Source organism: Tachyglossus aculeatus (genome assembly GCF_015852505.1).
Source record: "Tachyglossus aculeatus isolate mTacAcu1 chromosome 12 unlocalized genomic scaffold, mTacAcu1.pri SUPER_6_unloc_1, whole genome shotgun sequence".
NCBI classification, from domain to species: Eukaryota; Metazoa; Chordata; class Mammalia; order Monotremata; family Tachyglossidae; genus Tachyglossus; species Tachyglossus aculeatus.
The window spans coordinates 18,689,950-18,707,353 of NW_024044828.1; the positions used below are offsets into that span (position 1 = coordinate 18,689,950).

Genomic DNA, 17,404 nt, shown 5'->3' on the forward strand with positions numbered 1-17,404 from the left:
ATTGAGCGCTTACTGTGTGCCGAGCACTGGACTAAGCGCTTGGGAAGTCCAAGTTCGCAACATATATACCTGCATATATGTTTGTACATATTTATTACTCTATTTTACTTGTACATATCTATTCTATTTCATTTTGTTAGCATGTTTGGTTTTGTTCCCTGTCTCCCCCCTTTTAGACTGTGAGCCCACTGTTCGGTAGGGACTGCCTCTATATGTTGCCAACTTAGACTTCCCAAGCGCTTGGTACAGTGCTCTGCACACAGTAAGCGCTCAATAAATACGATTGATGATGATGATGATATCTATTCTATTTATTTTATTTGGTTAGTACGTTTGGTTTGGTTCTCTGTCTCCCCCCTTTTAGACTGTGAGCCCACTGTTGGGTAGGGACCGTCTCTATATGTTGCCAACTTGGACTTCCCAAGCTCTTGGTACAGTGCTCTGCACACAGTAAGCACTCAATAAATACGATAGATGATGATGATGATATCTATTCTATTTATTTTATTTGGTTAGTACATTTAGTTTTGTTCTCTGTCTCCCCCTTTTAGACTGTGAGCCCACTGTTGGGTAGGGACTGTCTCTATATGTTGCCAACTTGGACTTCCCAAGCGCTTGGTACAGTGCTCTGCACACAGTAAGCGCTCAATAAATACGATTGATTGATTGATTGATTGATTGATAGAGACGGTCCCCACCCAACAGTGGGGTGCTTTGCATACAGAAAGCGCTCAGTAAATACGATTGAATGAATGAACGAACGAGAAGGGGCGTCCCTTGTTTTGGATGTTGAGCCCCGATGCTCTCCAAACTCTAGAGGGACCATCGAATTCCTGTTTTTCCCGATGAGGGAGTAGGAATAGGGATTGGTCTGGGGGGAGAACTGCGGGGGAAAATCCTCCATTCCCATTGGCTAAAGATAGAAGGAATGGTCTTTGGGGGAATCCTCTTCCTTCAATCAATCAATCAATCGTATTTATTGAGCGCTTACTGTGTGCAGAGCACTGGACTAAGCGCTTGGAAAGTCCAAGTTGGCAACATATAGAGACAGTCCCTACCCAACAGTGGGCTCACAGTCGGTTAGAGATAGAAGCAATGGTTTCTGGTTTCTATGTTGCCAACTTGTACTTCCCAAGCGCTTAGTACAGTGCTCTGCACACAGTAGGCGCTCAATAAATACGATGGATTGGTTGATTGATTGGGAGAATCCTCTTTTCTCATTAGTTAGAGATGGGAGCAGTGGACTGTGGGAGAATCCTCCCTCCCCAGTGGCTGGAATAGGAACAGTGATTTCTGGGGGAATCCTCCCTCCCCATTGGCTAAAAATGGACCCTGGGAAAATCCTTTTTCTTTATTAGAGATAGAAGCAGTGGTTTCTGGAAGAATCCTCTTTCCTCACTGGTTAGAGATGGGAGCAGTGGATTGTGGGAGAATCTTCCCTCCCCAGTGGCTGGAATAGGAACAGTGATTTCTGGGAGAATCCTCCCTCCCCATTGGCTAAAAATGGATCCTTGGAAAATCCTCTTTCTTCATTAGAGATAGAAGCAATGGTTTCTGGGAGAATCCTCTTTCCTCATTGGTTAGAGATGGGAGCATTGCATTGTGGGAGAATCCTCCCTCCCCAGTGGCTGGAATAGGAACAGTGATTTCTGGGAGAATCCTCCCTCCCCATTGGCTAAAAAAGACCCTGGGAGAATCCTTTTTCTTTATTAGAGATAGAAGCAGTGGTTTCTGGGAGAATCCTCTTTCCTCATTAGAGATAGGAGAAGTGGATTGTGGGAGAATCCTCCCTCCCCAGTGGCTGGAATAGGAACAGTGATTTCTGGGGGAATCCTCCCTCCCCATTGGCTAAAAATGGACCCTGGGAAAATCCTTTTTCTTTATTAAAGGTAGAAGCAATGGTTTCTGGGAGAATCCTCTTTCCTCATTAGTTAGAGATAGGAGCAGTGGATTGAGGGAGAATCCTCCCTCCCCAGTGGCTGGAATAGGAACAGTGATTTCTGGGGGAATCTTCCCTCCCCATTGGCTAAAAATGGACCCTGGGAAAATCCTTTTTCTTTATTAGAGATAGAAGCAATAGTTTCTGGGAGTCCTCATTGGTTAGAGATAGGAGCAGTGGATTGTGGGAGAATCCTCCCTCCCCAGTGGCTGGAATAGGAACAATGATTTCTGGGAGAATCCTCCCTCCCCACTAGCTAAAAATGGACCCCGGGAAAATCCTTTTTCTTTATTAGAGATAGAAGCAATGGTTTCTGAGAGAATACTCTTTCCTCATTAGTTAGAGATGGGAGCAGTGGACTGTGGGAGAATCCTCCCTCCCCAGTGGCTGGAATAGGAACAGTGATTTCGGGGGGAATCTTCCCTCCCCATTGGCTAAAAATGGACCCTGAGAGAATCCTCTTTCTTTATTCATTCATTCATCCCATTCAATCGTATTTACTGAGCGCTTACTGAGTGCAGAGCACTGTACTAAGCGCTTGGGAAGTACAAGTTGGCAACAGATAGCGATAGAAGCAATGGTTTCTGGGAGAATCCCCTTTCCGCAATGATTAGAGATAGGAGAAGTGGTTTCTGGGAGAATCCTCCCTCCCCGTTGGCTGGCACAGGAACAACGGTTTCTCTCTCTACCCATTGGGTAGGGGAAGGGGGAATGGTTTCTGGAAGAAATCCTCTTGCAGAACAAGGGAAGAGAGCCCGGGAGTGGGAGGTCAAAGCCCAGATGGGATTTCTCCAGGACCACTTCCCATCCCTCCGCAGACGGGGCCCGCCCCCTCTGAGAAAGGGGGAAAATTCCCCTCTCTTCCCCCACCCCGGCCTCACCGTCAGATGCTCTGCGAAGCAGGTGAAGAGGAGGAGGAGGAAGAGGAGGAAGGCGATGCCATAGGCGATGGCCAGAGCTGGGGACCTGGTGGCAGACAGAGAGGGACCGATCAAAATAATAATAATGATGATGATGGCATTTATTAAGCGCTTACTATGTGCCAAGCACTGTTCTAAGCGCTGGGGAGGTTAGCAAGGTGATCAGGTTGTCCCACGGGGGGCTCACAGTCTTAATCCTCATTTTCCAGATGAGGTCACTGAGGCCCAGAGAAGTGAAGTGACTTACCCAGAGCCACACAGCTGACAAGTGGCAGGGGCGGGATTTGAACCCATGACCTCTGACTCCAAAGCCCGGGCTCTTTCCACTGAGCCGTGCCGCTTCTCATATCCCATCACCTTGCACCTGCATGGGGCTCCTAATAATAATAACTGTAGCATTTGATGAGCGCTTATTATGGGACAAGCACTGTTCTAAGCACCAGGGTCAGTATAAGCTTATAATAATAATAATAGCATTTATTAAGCGCTTACTATGTGCAAAGCACTGTTCTAAGCGCTGGGGAGGTTAGCAAGGTGATCAGGTTGTCCCACGGGGGGCTCACAGTCTTCATCCCCATTTTCCAGATGAGGTCACTGAGGCCCAGAGAAGTGAAGTGACTTGCCCAGAGCCACCCAGCTGACAAGTGGCAGAGGCGGGATTTGAACCCGTGACCTTCGACTCCAAAGCCCGGGCTCTTCCCTCTGAGCCACGCTGCTTCTCATATTACCTTGCGCCCGCATGGGGCTCCTAATAAAAGTGTAGTATTTGATGAGCGCTTATTATGGGACAAGCGCTGTTCTAAGCACCGGGACACGGTCCCTGCCCCACACGGGGCTCACAGTCTTAATCCCCATTTCCCAGATGAGGAAACTGAGGCACAGGGAGTCCTCGAACTCCCGGCCGCGGGCTCTTTCCACTAGGCCTCGCTCCTCCTCCCGCGGGCCGAGTGTCCTGCCGTATTGGGGCACAGGGCAGGGGGAAGATTTGGAGCCTCGAACAGGGGGGACGGGGGGGTCCCCCCGCCCACCCAGCCGCCACTACTCACCAGTTGGCCACCAGCATCTGGATGGTGAAGTTGGACAGGAAAACCAGGAAAGCGCAGGCCGCGTAGTATTTGAAAGCCGGAAGAGCCGAGAGCCGGTACTGGAGAGAAGAGGGATGGGGAGGCCTCGGGGATGGCAATCACCCCCGAGCTCCCCACCAGCATCCCCAGCCTGGGACGCGGAATATCCCCCCTGCAGGGAATGTGTCCGTTTACCGCCATAGTACACTCTCCCAAGCGCTTAGTACAGTGCTTTACATTCACCAGCCTGGCTGGTGGCTCAGCGTGGAAGCAGCGTGGCTCAGTGGAAAGAGCCCGGTCTTTGGAGTCAGAGGTCATGGGTTCAAATCCCTGCTCCACCAATTGTCAGCTGTGTCACTTCACTTCTCTGGGCCTCAGCTACCTCATCTGGAAAATGGGGATTAAGACTGGGAGCCCCCCGTGGGACAAGCTGATCACCTTGTAACCTCCCCAGCGCTTAGAACAGTGCTTTGCACACAGTAAGTGCTTAATAAATGCCATCATTAGTATTATTCACCGGCTCTGCCAACTGCCAGCTGTGTGACTTTGGGCAAGTCATTTCGTGGCTCAGTGGAAAGAGCCCGGGCTTTGGAGTCCGAGGTCCCGGCTCTGCCAATTGTCACCTGGGTGACTTTGGGCAAGTCACTTCGCTTCTCCGGGCCTCAGTTCCCACATCTGGAAAATGGGGATGAAGACTGGGAGCCCCCCGTGGGACAATCTGAACACCTTGGAACCTCCCCAGCGCTTAGAACAGGTGCTTTGCACGTAGTAAGCGCTTAACAAATGCCATCATTATTATTATTATTATTTCACTTCTCTGGGCCTCAGTGACCTCATCTGGAAAATGGGGATTAAAACTGTGAGCCCCGTGTGGGACAACCTGATCACCTTGTATCCTCCCCAGCGCTTAGTATAGTGCTTTGCACATAGGAAGCGCTTAACAAATGCCATTATTATTATTATTATTCTTCATTTGTTCAGTCATCTTTATTGAGCGCTTATTGCATACCAAGCATTTGGGAGAGTATAATACAGTAATCAACCAACACATTCCCTGCCCACAACGAGCTTACAGTCTAGGGTGGGGAGACAGACATTAATATAAATAAACATTATAAATAATAAATAGAGGAAGAGTGCGGCTTAGTGGAAAGAGCCCGGGCTTGGGAGTCAGTGGACATGGGTTCTAATCCCGGAATCACCACTTGTCTGCTGTGTGACCCTGGGCAAGCCACTTAACTTCTCTGGGCCTCAGTTCCCTCATCTGTAAAATGGGGATTTAATAATAATAATAATAATAATGGTGATATTTGTTAAGCACTTACTATGTGAGAAGCACCATTCTAAGCACTCGGGGGATACGAGGGGATCAGGTTGTCCCACGTGGGGCTCACGGTCTTAATCCCCATTTTACAGATGAGGGAACTGAGGCCCAGAGAAGTGAAGTGGCTTGCCCAAGGTCACCCACCTTGGAGCCTGGATTCGAACCCACGACGACTGACTCCCAAACCCGCGCTCTTTTCACTGAGCCACGCTGACTGTGAGCCCCACGGGGGACAACCCGATGATCCTGTATGTCCCCCAGCGCTTAGGACAGTGCTCGGCCCCTAGTAAGCGCTTAACAAATACCATCATCATTATTATTATAAATAAATTGTGGCTATGATTTGCGCACATTAAGGGCTCAAGAAATCCAAGTGAATGAATGCAGGAATGAATAAATTCAGGAGAGGAGAGCCCAGAGATGGATGTGGTTTTCCCCGGTCAGTAGATGACCGAACTGCACAACGGACTCTGCTTCCAGGCCTCTCTCCTCCCTCCTTGCTGGGGGAAACCTGACCCTGCTCCTGGGACCCCACATTGGGGATGGGTTAATGATGGCATTTATTAAGCACTTACTATGTGCAAAGCACTGTTCTAAGCGCTGGAGAAGTTACAATGTGATCAGGTTGTCCCACGGGGGGCTCACGGTCTTCATCTCCAGGAGGCCTTCCCAGACTGAGCCCCTTCCCTCCTTTCCCCCTCCTCCCCCCTCCATCTCCACCTTCTTACCTCCTTCCCTTCCCCACAGCACCTGTATATATGTATATATGTTTGTACATATTTATTACTCTATATTATATTTATGACTCTACTTATTTTACTTGTACATATCTATTCTATTTATTTTATTTTGTTAGTATGTTTGGTTTTGTTCTCTGTCTCCTCCATTTAGACTGAGAGCCCACTGTTGGGTAGGGACCGTCTCTATATGTTGCCAATTTGTACTTCCCAAGCGCTTAGTCCAGTGCTCTGCACATAGTAAGCGCTCAATAAATACGATTGATGATGATGATCCCCATTTTCCAGTTGAGGGAACTGAGGCCCGGAGAAGTGATGTGACTCGCCCAAAGTCACCCAGCTGACAAGTGGCGGAGCCGGGATTTGAACCCATGACCTCTGACTCCAAAGCCCGGGCTCTTTCCTCTCCTCCTCGTCCCCCTCTCCATCCTCCCCATCTTACCTCCTTCCCTTCCCCACAGCACCTGGATAGATGTATATATGTTTGTACATATTTATTACTCTATTTATCTTACTTGTACATATCTATTCTATTTATTTTATTTTGTTAGTATGTTTGGTTTTGTTCTCTGTCTCCCCCTTCTAGACTGTGAGCCCGCTGTTGGGTAGGGACTGTCTCTATGTGTTGCCGACTTGTACTTCCCAAGCGCTTAGTACAGTGCTCTGCACACAGTAAGCACTCAATAAATACAATTGATTGATTGATTGATTTCCACTGAGGCACGCTGCTTCTCTAAGCAGATTTGGGGGGGCCTGTCGCTGCATCATTCGTCTGCAGTGGCCCCCCAACTCACCTCCTTCTCCATCTCCTTCTTCCTGAAGTACAGGGTCACTGGGTTGAAGTCCTTGGATCTCTTCCACTGCCTAGAAGAGACCGGAAGGAGGAGTCCCTGTCTTTTTGTTTTTGTGGCATTTGTTAAGCGCTTACTATGTGCCAGGCACTGTACTAAGCGCTGGGGTGGTTACAAGACAATTAGGTTGGACACAGTCCGGGTCCCACGTAGCGTTCATGGTCTTAATCCCCATTTTACCAAAAGCCCGTGCTTGGGAGTCAGGGGTCGTGGGTTCTAATCCCGGCTCCGCCACATGTCTGCTGTGTGACCTTGGGCAAGTCGCTTCACTTCTCTGAGCCTCAGCGACCTCATCTGTAAAATGGGGATGAAGACTGGGAGCCCCACGTGGGACAACCTTGTATCCCCCCCACAGCGCTTAGAACAGTGCTTCGCACATAGTAAACACTTAACAGACGTTAAGTCTTCTAGACTGTGAGCCCACTGTTGGGTAGGGACCCTCTCTATATGTTGCCAACTTGGACTTCCCAAGGGCTTAGTACTGTGCTCTGCACACAGTAAGCGCTCAATAAATACGATTGAATGAATGAACAAATGCCACAGTTAATTAATTAATTATACAGATGAGGGAACTGAGGCACAGAGAAGCGAAGGGACGTGGCCCAGGTCACCCAGCAGATAAGCGGCAGAGGCGGGATTAGAATCCAAGTCCTCTGAGTCCCAGGCCTGGGCTCTTTCCACGACTTCATGCGGCTTCTCTTTCCCGGGGAGCAGATGTTGGGATTATCCTCCCCACCCCATCCCACCCCCAATTCTCTTCCCTCGAAGCAGATGAAAATCTTCCGCGCGTTCCCACCCCTTCCGGACCAGAAAGTTTTCGACCAGACATTCCCGCCCGCCCCCTTACCCCCATTCCCGGCCTTACTTCTGGGAGTTGAGTTGTTCGATGACCTGAAAGAACTCGGTGTCCAACTCATCCTCCAGGCCTCGGGGGGTGCGGGCCCTGGGGGGGAGACCCCAGACCACCGTCGTTGTCATGGAGACACTGTCCGGGTGGGCCCCTAGTCATCCCCATCCCCACAGCATTTATGTACAGATCCTTATACTCTTTCGCTTCCCCTCTCTGCACTTTCATTCAGTCGTATCTATTGAGCGCTTCCTGTGGGCAGAGCACTGTACTAAGCGCTCGGGAAGTACAAGTCGGCAACATATGGAGACGGTCCCTACCCAACAACGGGCTCACAGTCTAGAAGGGGCTCGCGGTCTAGAAGACTGTGTTATTATTATATTTGTTATTTGTTATTATTATATGAAGTCATCATTATTATTGATAATGTATCACCATCGTAATTTTAAGAATCGTTAAGCTCTCACTAGATCATCATCATCATCAATCGTACTTATTGAGCGCTTACTGTGTGCAGAGCACTGTACTAAGCGCTTGGGAAGTACAAATTGGCAACATATAGGGACAGTCCCTACCCAACAGTGGGCTCACAGTCTAAAAGGGGGAGACAAAACCAAACATAAGCACTGTTCTAAACGCTAGGGTAGATAGAATAATAATAATAATGATGGCATTTATTAAGTGCTTACTATGTGCCAAGCACCGTTCTAAGCGCTGGGGAGGTTACAAGGTGATCGGGTTGTCCCACAGGGGCTCGCGGTTTTCATTTCCATTTTACAGATGAGGTCACTGGCCCAGAGAAGTGAAGTGACTTGCCCAAAGTCACACAGCTGCCAGCTGGCAGAGCTGGGATTCGAACCCACGACCTCTGACTCCAAAGCCCGGGCGCTTTCCACTGAGCCACGCTGCTTCTCCAGATAATCAGCCTGGACACAGTCCATGTCCGATGTGGGGCTCGCATTTGGATGTCCGATGTGGGGCTCGCATTTGGAGGGTGGAGGGATTTAATCCCCGTTTTACAGATGAGGAAAGTGAGGCACAGAGAAGCAAAGGGACTTGCCCAAGGTCACAGAGAAGACAAGGGAGAGAGCCAGGATTAGAACTTGGGTCCTCTGGCTCCCAAGGTCTGGGTTTTTTCCCTTAGACCACGCTGCTTCCCTAATTTACTTTAACGACAGTCTCTCCAGCTATAGAGTAAACTCTGCACACAGTAAGCGCTCAATAAATATGATTGATTGATTGATTGATTGATCCTGATGCCTCTGCACACGGGAAGCGCTCACTAAATACCACTGATTGAATGACTACGAAAACCACCATACCCCCCACCCCTTGCTTAGCTTGAGAAAGCCCTTCAGTCCTCCCTCAGTTCCCTCCGCAGGCCCTCCCGGGTAGGGGGTCTCGGGGGTCTCCTCACCGGTCCAAGCTCCTCTGGGGGCTCAATGAACCCAGGACAATCTCCTGTGTGCGAGAGGGCAAGGGAGGGGAGAGGGGGGCAGGAGAGGAGGGAGATGTGGAGTAAATGTGTTAGAGATTTTTTATCACCATCCCGGTGAGACTGGGAGATTCTTCCCTGGAGGGGCAAACTGGAGGAGGGGCCATTCTGCACTGAGCCAGAGGCAGGGGGATGACCAACGGGGATCTCTCCAGCCCTTGATGCCCAGGGGTCCGGATTCTTGGAAAACACTGGGGTTCCGGGAGTTGGGAGATGGACAGAGAGGTTGGGAGATGGACAGAGAGGCCCGGCCTTCTGGCCGCTGAGCTTGGAGGGTTGGGGGTCGGCAGAGGAAGCTCTGATAATAATAATAATAATGGTATTTGTTAAGCGCTTACTGTGTGCAAAGCACTGTTCTAAGCGCCGGGGAGGTTACAAGATGATCAGGTTGTTCCATGGGGGGCTCACAGTTTTAATCCCCATTTTACAGATGACGGAACTGAGGCCCAGAGAAGTTGACTTGCCCCAAGTCAAACAGCTGCCAGTTGGTGGAGCCGGGATTTGAACCCATGACCTCTGACTCCAAAGCCCGGGCTCTTTCCACTGAGCCACGCTGCTTCTCATCTTTGGGGAGGGGGCGTCTGCTGGCCACTGAGGCCTGCAGGAGGACCGGAGTGGGGCAGACTGGAGGAAGGGCAGGGCCTGGGAGAGGGCCAGGAGAAGACTGGGAGATGGGGTGGGGGGTCACAAGAGGGGAGAGGGCAAGGGGAGGAAAATCGGGGGGAAAGGAGGGAGCTGAACCTGGAGGGGGCCCCGACCCCCCGAGGGTGCCGCAGGGCCGGGGCTGTGCAGGTGGCTGAGGTTGGCAAAGGGCTTGGCAGCCCCCCAGGACTCCAGGTAGCGGGTCATCAGCAGTGATGGGCGCAGTGTGGTGCCCTCGGCCGAAGACAGCGGCCCCCCTGGGGTCCCTGCCCCCTCCTCCTCTTCCTCCTCCGCCTGGAGAAACAGGAGGGTCCCGGGCTGAGCAGCCCCTCTGCTCCTTCCTCTCCTCCCTCTCCTCAATCCCAGAAGCTCCAGTGCCCTCCCAGCATGGGGGAGCGGGTGGGAGGGGGGAAGGGAAAGGGGGAGAGGAGGAGGGGGAGAGGAGGAAGGGGAGAGGAGGAGAAGAGGGAGAAGAGTGGGGGGAGGAAAGGGAAGAGGAGGAAGGCAGAGAGGAAGAAGGGGGAGAGGAGGAAGGGGGAGAGGAGGAAGGGGGAGAGGAGGACGGCGGAGAGGAAGAAAGGGGAGAGGAAGAAGGGGGAGAGGAAGAAGGGGGAGAGGAGGGGTAGAGGAGGAGGGGGAGAAGAGGGGGGGAGAAGAGAAGGGAGAGATGAGGAGGGGGAGAAAAGGAAAGGGAAGAGGAGGAAGGCAGAGACGAAGAAGGGGGAGAAGAGAAGGGGAGAGGAGGAAGGGGGAGAGGAAGAAGGGGGAGAAGAGAAGGGGAGAGGAGGAAGCGGGAGAGGAGGAAGGGGGAGAGGAAGAAGGGGGAGAAGAGAAGGGGAGAGGAGGAAGGGGGAGAGGAAGAAGGGGGAGAAGAGAACGGGGAGAAGAGGAAGGGGAGAGGAAGAAGGGGAGAGGAGGAAGGGGAAGAGGAGGAAGGGGGAGAGGAAGAAGGGGGAGAGGAAGAAGGGGGAGAGGAAGAAGGGGGAGAGGAGGAAGGGGAAGAGGAAAAAGGGGGAGAGGAAGAAGGGGGAGAGGAGGAAGGAGGAGAGAAGGAAGGGGAGAGGAGGAAGGGGAGAGAAGAGGGGGGAAGAGGAGGGGGAGAAGAGGAAAGGGAAGAGGAGGAAGGTGGAGAGGAAGAAGGGGGAGAGGAGGAGGGGGAGAGGAGGAAAGGGGAGAGGAGGAAGAAGAAGAGGAAGAAGGAGGAGAGGAGGAAGGCGGGGAGGAGGAAGGAGAAGAGGTGGAAGGAGGAGAGGAGGGTCTCCCAGGAGAGATCCCGGCCACGTGGTCCCGTTGGGTGAGGCGAGTTTGCTCCAGTGCCAGGCTGTCCCGGGGTGGCTGGGTTGGGGGTTGGGGGGGGTCTCACCCGCGGGTCAATGACCAGGTAGGTGGTCTCCCCCAGCTCCCGCAGGTAGGCATCACGGTGTCCGGGGGCCGCATCCTCCACCGCGTAGGCCCCGCCCAGCAGGGCCAGGGTGGCCCCTGTAATGTGCACCCGCCTGAGGGTGCCAGGGGTCAGCGAGGAAGAGCTCTCCCTTGACCCCGGCCCCGCCGCCCGGCCCCGGCCATGCCCACTCACCCTGGCACCCCGCCGGCCTCCATGTGATTGGCCAGGGTGACGTCGTGGGACCAGACGTCGTACTGCCACTTCTGCAGGCCGATGACCCCGCACAGCACGCTGCCCGAGTGCACCCCCACGCGCATGCTGATCTCCACCCCGGTGGCCGCCCGCAGCTTCCTGGGCAGTGCCAGGGGAGAAGAACGTGGCGTGGAGAACGGGGGATGGCGAGATGAGGGGCTGGGGGGCATCTCCCCACAGAGACTCTGTCCCTCGAGACACATCCCTCCCAACCCGCTCTCTTCTCCAGGTCACTTGCTCCCTAGCCGTCCCGGCCCTCTTTTTGGGGAGGAGGGCCTGCCTCCCGGCTCCCACCGCCCCCCCAAGCCCGAGGGGTGGTCCCGCCGGACTGACCGGATGGCCCGGCACATGTCCAGCCCCATCCGCACGCAGTTGAGCGCGTGGTCCGGCAGCGAGAGCGGCAGGCCGGACACACAGTAGTAACAGTCGCCCAGGATCTTGATCCGCATGCATTCGTGCTCCTGGAGGCGGAGGACAAGGGGTCAGGGGTCAAGACTGTCCTCAGGGTCAGGGGTCAAGGGGGGGCTCGCAGCAGGCTCAGGGGTGGGACTGGGGGGACTCCGAGAAGCCGAGGAAGGCAGAGAGGAAGAAGGGGGAGAAGAGAAAGGGGAGAGGAGGAAGGGGGAGAGGAGGAAGGGGAGAGGAAAAAAGGTGGAGAGGAGGAAGGGGAAAGGAAAAAGGGGGAGTGGAAGAAGGGGGAGAGGAGGGGGGAAAGAGGAAGGGGAAAAGAGAAGGGGGAGAGGAGGAAAGGGAAGAGGAAGAAGGGGGAGAGGAGGAAGGTGGAGAGGAAAAAGGTGGAGAGGAAGAAGGGGGAGAGGAGGAAGGTGGAGAGGAAAAAGGTGGAAAGGAAGAAGGGGGAGAGGAGGAAGGGGAGAGGAGGAAGGGGAGAGAAGGAGGGGGAAAAGAGGAGGGGGAGAGGAGGAAAGGGAAGAGGAAGAAAGGGGAGAGAGGAAGGGGGAGAGGAAAAAGGGGGAGAGGAAGAAGGGGGAGAGAGGAAGGTGGAGAGGAAGAAGGGGGAGAGGAGGAAGGGGGAGAGGAGGAAGGGGGAGAGGAAGAAGGGGGAGAGGAGAACGGGGAGAGAAGGAGGGGGAGAGAAGGAGGGGAAAAGAGGAGGGGGAGAGGAAGAAGGGGGAGAGGAGGAAGGGGAGAGGAAATAGGGGGAGAGGAGGAAGGGGAGAGGAGGAAGGGGAAAAAAGGAAGGGGAGAGGAGGAAAGGGAAAGAGGAGGGGGAGAGGAGGAAAGGGAAGAGGAGGAAGGCAAGAGGAGGAAGGGGAAAAGAGGAAGGGGTGAGGAGGAAAGGGAAGAGGAGGAAGGTGGAGAAGAATAAGGGGGAGAGGAGGAAAGGGGAGAGGAGGAAGGGGAAAGAACACCGGCCTCAGAGTCAGGGGACGTGGGTTCTAATCCCGGCTCTGCCTCTTGTCTGCTGTGTAACCTTGGGCAAGTCATTTCACTTTTCTGTGCCTCAGTTCCTCAACTGTAAAAGGGGGAGTTAAAGACTCGTTCCCTCTCCTACTGGCAGAACAGTTGGTCAGTCAATCGTATTTGTTGAGTGCTTCCTATGTGCAGGGCACCGTACAAAGTGCTTGGGAGACTACAATATTGTATTGTATTCGACCCGTACTTCCCAAGTGCTTAGTCCAGTGCTCTGCACACAGTAAGCGCTCAATAAATACGATTGAATGAATAAATGAATGAATGAATATAATAACAGACACATTCCCTGCCCACAGTGAGCTTATGGTCTAGACAGGGACTGTGTCCGACCTAATTAACTTATACTTAACCCCAGCTCTCAGAACAGTGTTTGACATGTAGTGAGCGCTCAACGGATACTAGAGAAGCAGATTAGAGATAGTAGAGAAGTAGAGTGGCTCAATGAAAAGAGCCCGGGCTTCGGAGTCAGAGGTCATGGGTTCAAACCCCGGCTCCGCCACTTGTCAGCTGTGTGACTTTGGGCAAGTCACTTCACTTCTCTACACCTCAGAGACCTACTCTGTAAAATGGGGATGAAGACTGGGAGCCCCCCGGGGGACAACCTGATCACCTTGTAACCTCCCCAGTGCTTAGAACAGTGCTTTGCACATAGTAAGCGCTTAATAAATACCACCATTATTATTATCATTATTATTCTCCGTGCCTTGGTAACCTCATCTGTAAAATGGGGATGAAGACTGGGAGTCCCCAGTGGTACAACCTGATCACCCTGTAACCTCCCCAGTGCTTAGAACAGTGCTTTGTACATAGTAAGTGCTTAATAAATACCACCATTATTATTATTATTGTTATTCTCTGTGCCTCAGTAACCTCATCTGTAAAATAGGGATGAAGACTGGAAGCCCCTCATGGGACAACCTGATCACCTTGTAACCTCCCCAGTGCTTACAACAGTGCTTTGCACATAGTAAGTGCTTAATAAATACCACCATTATTATTCTCTGTGCCTCGGTGACCTCATCTGTAAAATGGGGATGAAGACTTTGAGCCCCCCGGGGGACAACCTGGTCACCTTGTAACCTCCCCAGCGCTTAGAACATAGTAAGTGCTTAATAAATGCCGTCATTATTATTATTATTATTATAAAAAAGGGGAGAAGGGACACCCCCCCACCCCATCCCTCGTGCGGGCTTCCCTTGTGAAGGTTCTGGGGCCGGGTTCTCCCGGGGCTCTGACCTTGGCGATCTGGTCGAACTTGCCAAAGAGCTCATTGAGCATCAACACCAGTTCCTTGGGCGAGCATTCGCTGGCCAGCCTTGTGAAGCCCACGATGTCCGCATACAGCACGCTGGAGCCGGGAGGGGTGGACACAGCCCGGACGGGCGTGGGGAGGGGATTGCTCCAGGGAGCCGGACTCTCCCCCCTGGCCCCCCAGGGCTGTCCGAAATGGGGAACCACCGACCCTTCTCGCCGAAGCTGGGGTGGACCCCGAAACCACGCCGGTACCTGACGCCCTGGTGCCTCTTGACGTAGAGACTGTGGAAGTTGTTGGCACCTTCGGGGCGCGGGCCCTGTCCGGCCTGCAGCCTTGCCATGATCTCCGCTTTCATCTCCCGGGCCAGGTAAGCGGGGAGGATGGACAGCAGCAGGTGCTCCTGGGGTAGGGATCCCCCCCAGGCTGTCAATCAATCAATCAATCAATCGTATTTATTGAGCGCTTACTATGCGCAGAGCACTGGACTAAGCGCTTGGGAAGTACAAATTGGCAACACATAGAGACAGTCCCTACCCAACAGTGGGCTCACAGTCTAAAAGGGGCAGACAGAGAACAGAACCAAACATACCAACAAAATAAAATAAATAGGATAGAAATGTACAAGTAAAATAAATAAATAGAGTAATAAATATGTACAACCATATAGACATATATACAGGTGCTGTGGGGAAGGGAAGGAGGTAAGATGGGGGGATGGAGAGGGGGATGAGGGGGAGAGGAAGGAAGGGGCTGAGTGTGGGAAGGCCTCCTGGAGGAGGTGAGCTCTCAGCAGGGCCTTGAAGGGAGGAAGAGAGCGAGCTTGGCGGAGGGGCAGAGGGAGGGCATTCCGGGCCCGGGGGATGACGTGGGCCGGGGGTCGACGGCGGGACAGGCGAGAACGAGGTACAGTGAGGAGATTAGCGGTGGAGGAGCGGAGGGTGCGGGCTGGAAAAGGAGAGAAGGGAGGTGAGGTAGGAGGGGGCGAGGTGATGGACAGCCTTGAAGCCCAGGGTGAGGAGTTTCTGCCTGATGCGCAGATTGATTGGGAGCCACTGGAGATTTTTGAGGAGGGGAGTAACGTGCCCAGAGCGTTTCTGGACAAAGATAATCCGGGCAGCAGCATGAAGTATGGACTGAAGTGGAGAGAGACACGAGGATGGGAGATCAGAGAGAAGGCTGGTGCAGTAGTCCAGACGGGATAGGATGAGAGCTTGAATGAGCAGGGTAGCAGTCAGCTCCCCTCTCTAGGCCGTAAATCCTCCCCCACAAGCTGTACACTGCCCCCCAAGTTGTAAACTCCCCTGCTTGGGCTGTGAGCTCTCAATCAATCCATCAATCGTATTTATTGAGCGCTTACTGGGTGCAGAGCACTGTACTAAGCGCTTGGGAAGTACCAGTTGGCAACATATAGAGACAGTCCCTACCCCACAGTGGGCTCACAGTCTAAAAGTGTGACTTCCTTCTCCCTTCACTCTCCCTTCCAGGCTGTAGGATCCCTTGTCTAGGCCGTACGCTCCCCCATCCCCCATTGTACGTATTTTTTTACTTGTACATATTTTTTTACTCTATTTATTTATTTATTTAATTTATTTGTACATATCTATTATATTTATTTTACTTTGTTAGTATGTTTGGTTTTGTTCTCTGTCTCCCCCTTTTAGACTGTGAGCCCACTGTTGGGGAGGGGCTGTCTCTAGATGTTGCCAATTTGTACTTCCCAAGCGCTTAGTACAGTGCTCTGCACATAGTAAGCGCCCAATAAATACGATTTGATGATGATGATGATCCGGCGTGGCTTAGCGGAAAGGGCCCGGGTTTGGGGGTCAGAGGTCGTGGGTTTCCTAGACTGTGAGCCCACTGTTGGGTAGGGACCGTCTCTATATGTTGCCAACTTGTACTTCCCAAGCGCTTAGTCCAGTGCTCTGCACCCAGTAAGCGCTCAACAAATATGATTGACTGATTCCAATCCTGGCTCCGCCACTTATCAGCTGGGTGACCTGGGGCAAGCAGCGTGGCTCATTCATTCAGTCATTCATTCAATCGTATTTATTGAGCGCTTACTGTGTGCAGAGCACTGGACTGAGCGCTTGGGAAGTCCATGTTGGCAACATAGAGAGACGGTCCCTACCCAACAGCGGGCTCACAGTCTAGAAGGGGGAGACAGAGAACAAAACAAAACATATTCATAAAATTAAATAAATATGCACAAATAAAATAAATAAATAAATAAATAGAAAGAGCCCGGGTTTGGGAGTCAGAGGTCGTGGGTTCCAATCCCGGCTCCGCCACTTATCAGCTGGGTGACCTGGGGCAAGCAGCGTGGCTCGTTGGAAGGAGCCCAGGCTTGGGAGTCAGAGGGCGTGGGTTCTAATCCCTTCTCCACCACTTATCAGCTGTGTGGCCTTGGGCAAGTCGCTTCACTTCTCTGGGCCTCAGTTCCCTAATGGGTTCAAATCCCAGCTCCGCCACTTGTCAGCTGTGTGACCTTGGGCAAGTCGCTTCACTTCTCTGGGCCTCAGTTCCCTCGTCTGTCAAATGGTGATGAAGACTGTGAGCCCCATGTAGGACAACCTGATCACCTTTGTATCCCCCCACAGCGCTTAGAACGGTGCTTGGCACATAGTCAGCGCATAACAAACACTATCATTATTGTTATTATTCTCTGGGCCTCAGTGACCTCATCTGTAAAATGGGGATGACGATTGCAAACACCAGGTGGGACAACCTGATCACCTTTGTATCCCCCCACAGCACTTAGAATGGTGCTTGGCACATAGCACATAACCTGTACTTCCCAAGCGCTTAGTACAGTGCTCTGCACACAGTAAGCACTCAATAAATGCGATTGAATGAATGAATGAATGAATGAATGAACAAACACTATCATTATTGTTATTATTCTCTGGGCCTCAGTTCCCTCATCTGCAAAATGGGGATGACGTCTGTGAGCCCCACGTGGGACAACCTCATCACCTTTGTATCCCCCCGCAGCGCTTAGAATGGTGCTTGGCACATAGCGCATAACCTGTACTTCCCAAGCGCTTAGTAAAGTGCTCTGCACACAGCAAGTGCTCAACAAATACGATTGAATGAATGAATGAACAAACACTATCATTATTGTTATTATTCTCTGGGCCTCAGTGACCTCCTCTGTAAAATGGGGATGACGACTGGGAACACCAGGTGGGACAAGCTGATCACCTCTCTATCCCCTCACAGTGCTTTGAATGGTGCTTGGCCCATAGCGCATAACTTGTAGT

At 52.3% G+C, this 17,404-nt stretch overlaps 1 protein-coding gene across 1 annotated transcript in view; it reads right to left on the reverse strand.

Moving 5' to 3' along the window:
- Positions 1-17,404, reverse strand: part of ADCY4 (adenylate cyclase 4) — a 48,203-nt gene that overhangs the window by 18,845 nt on the left and 11,954 nt on the right. The window contains exons 5-15 of the mRNA XM_038741116.1: positions 14,396-14,544; positions 14,126-14,237; positions 11,789-11,916; positions 11,396-11,554; positions 11,183-11,315; positions 9,919-10,113; positions 9,100-9,143; positions 7,701-7,778; positions 6,779-6,848; positions 3,906-4,003; positions 2,821-2,905 (exon numbers count right to left, since the gene is read on the reverse strand). Of these exons, the coding sequence (XP_038597044.1) occupies positions 2,821-2,905; positions 3,906-4,003; positions 6,779-6,848; positions 7,701-7,778; positions 9,100-9,143; positions 9,919-10,113; positions 11,183-11,315; positions 11,396-11,554; positions 11,789-11,916; positions 14,126-14,237; positions 14,396-14,544 (1,251 nt within the window). The remainder of the gene's footprint in view (positions 1-2,820; positions 2,906-3,905; positions 4,004-6,778; positions 6,849-7,700; positions 7,779-9,099; positions 9,144-9,918; positions 10,114-11,182; positions 11,316-11,395; positions 11,555-11,788; positions 11,917-14,125; positions 14,238-14,395; positions 14,545-17,404) is intronic.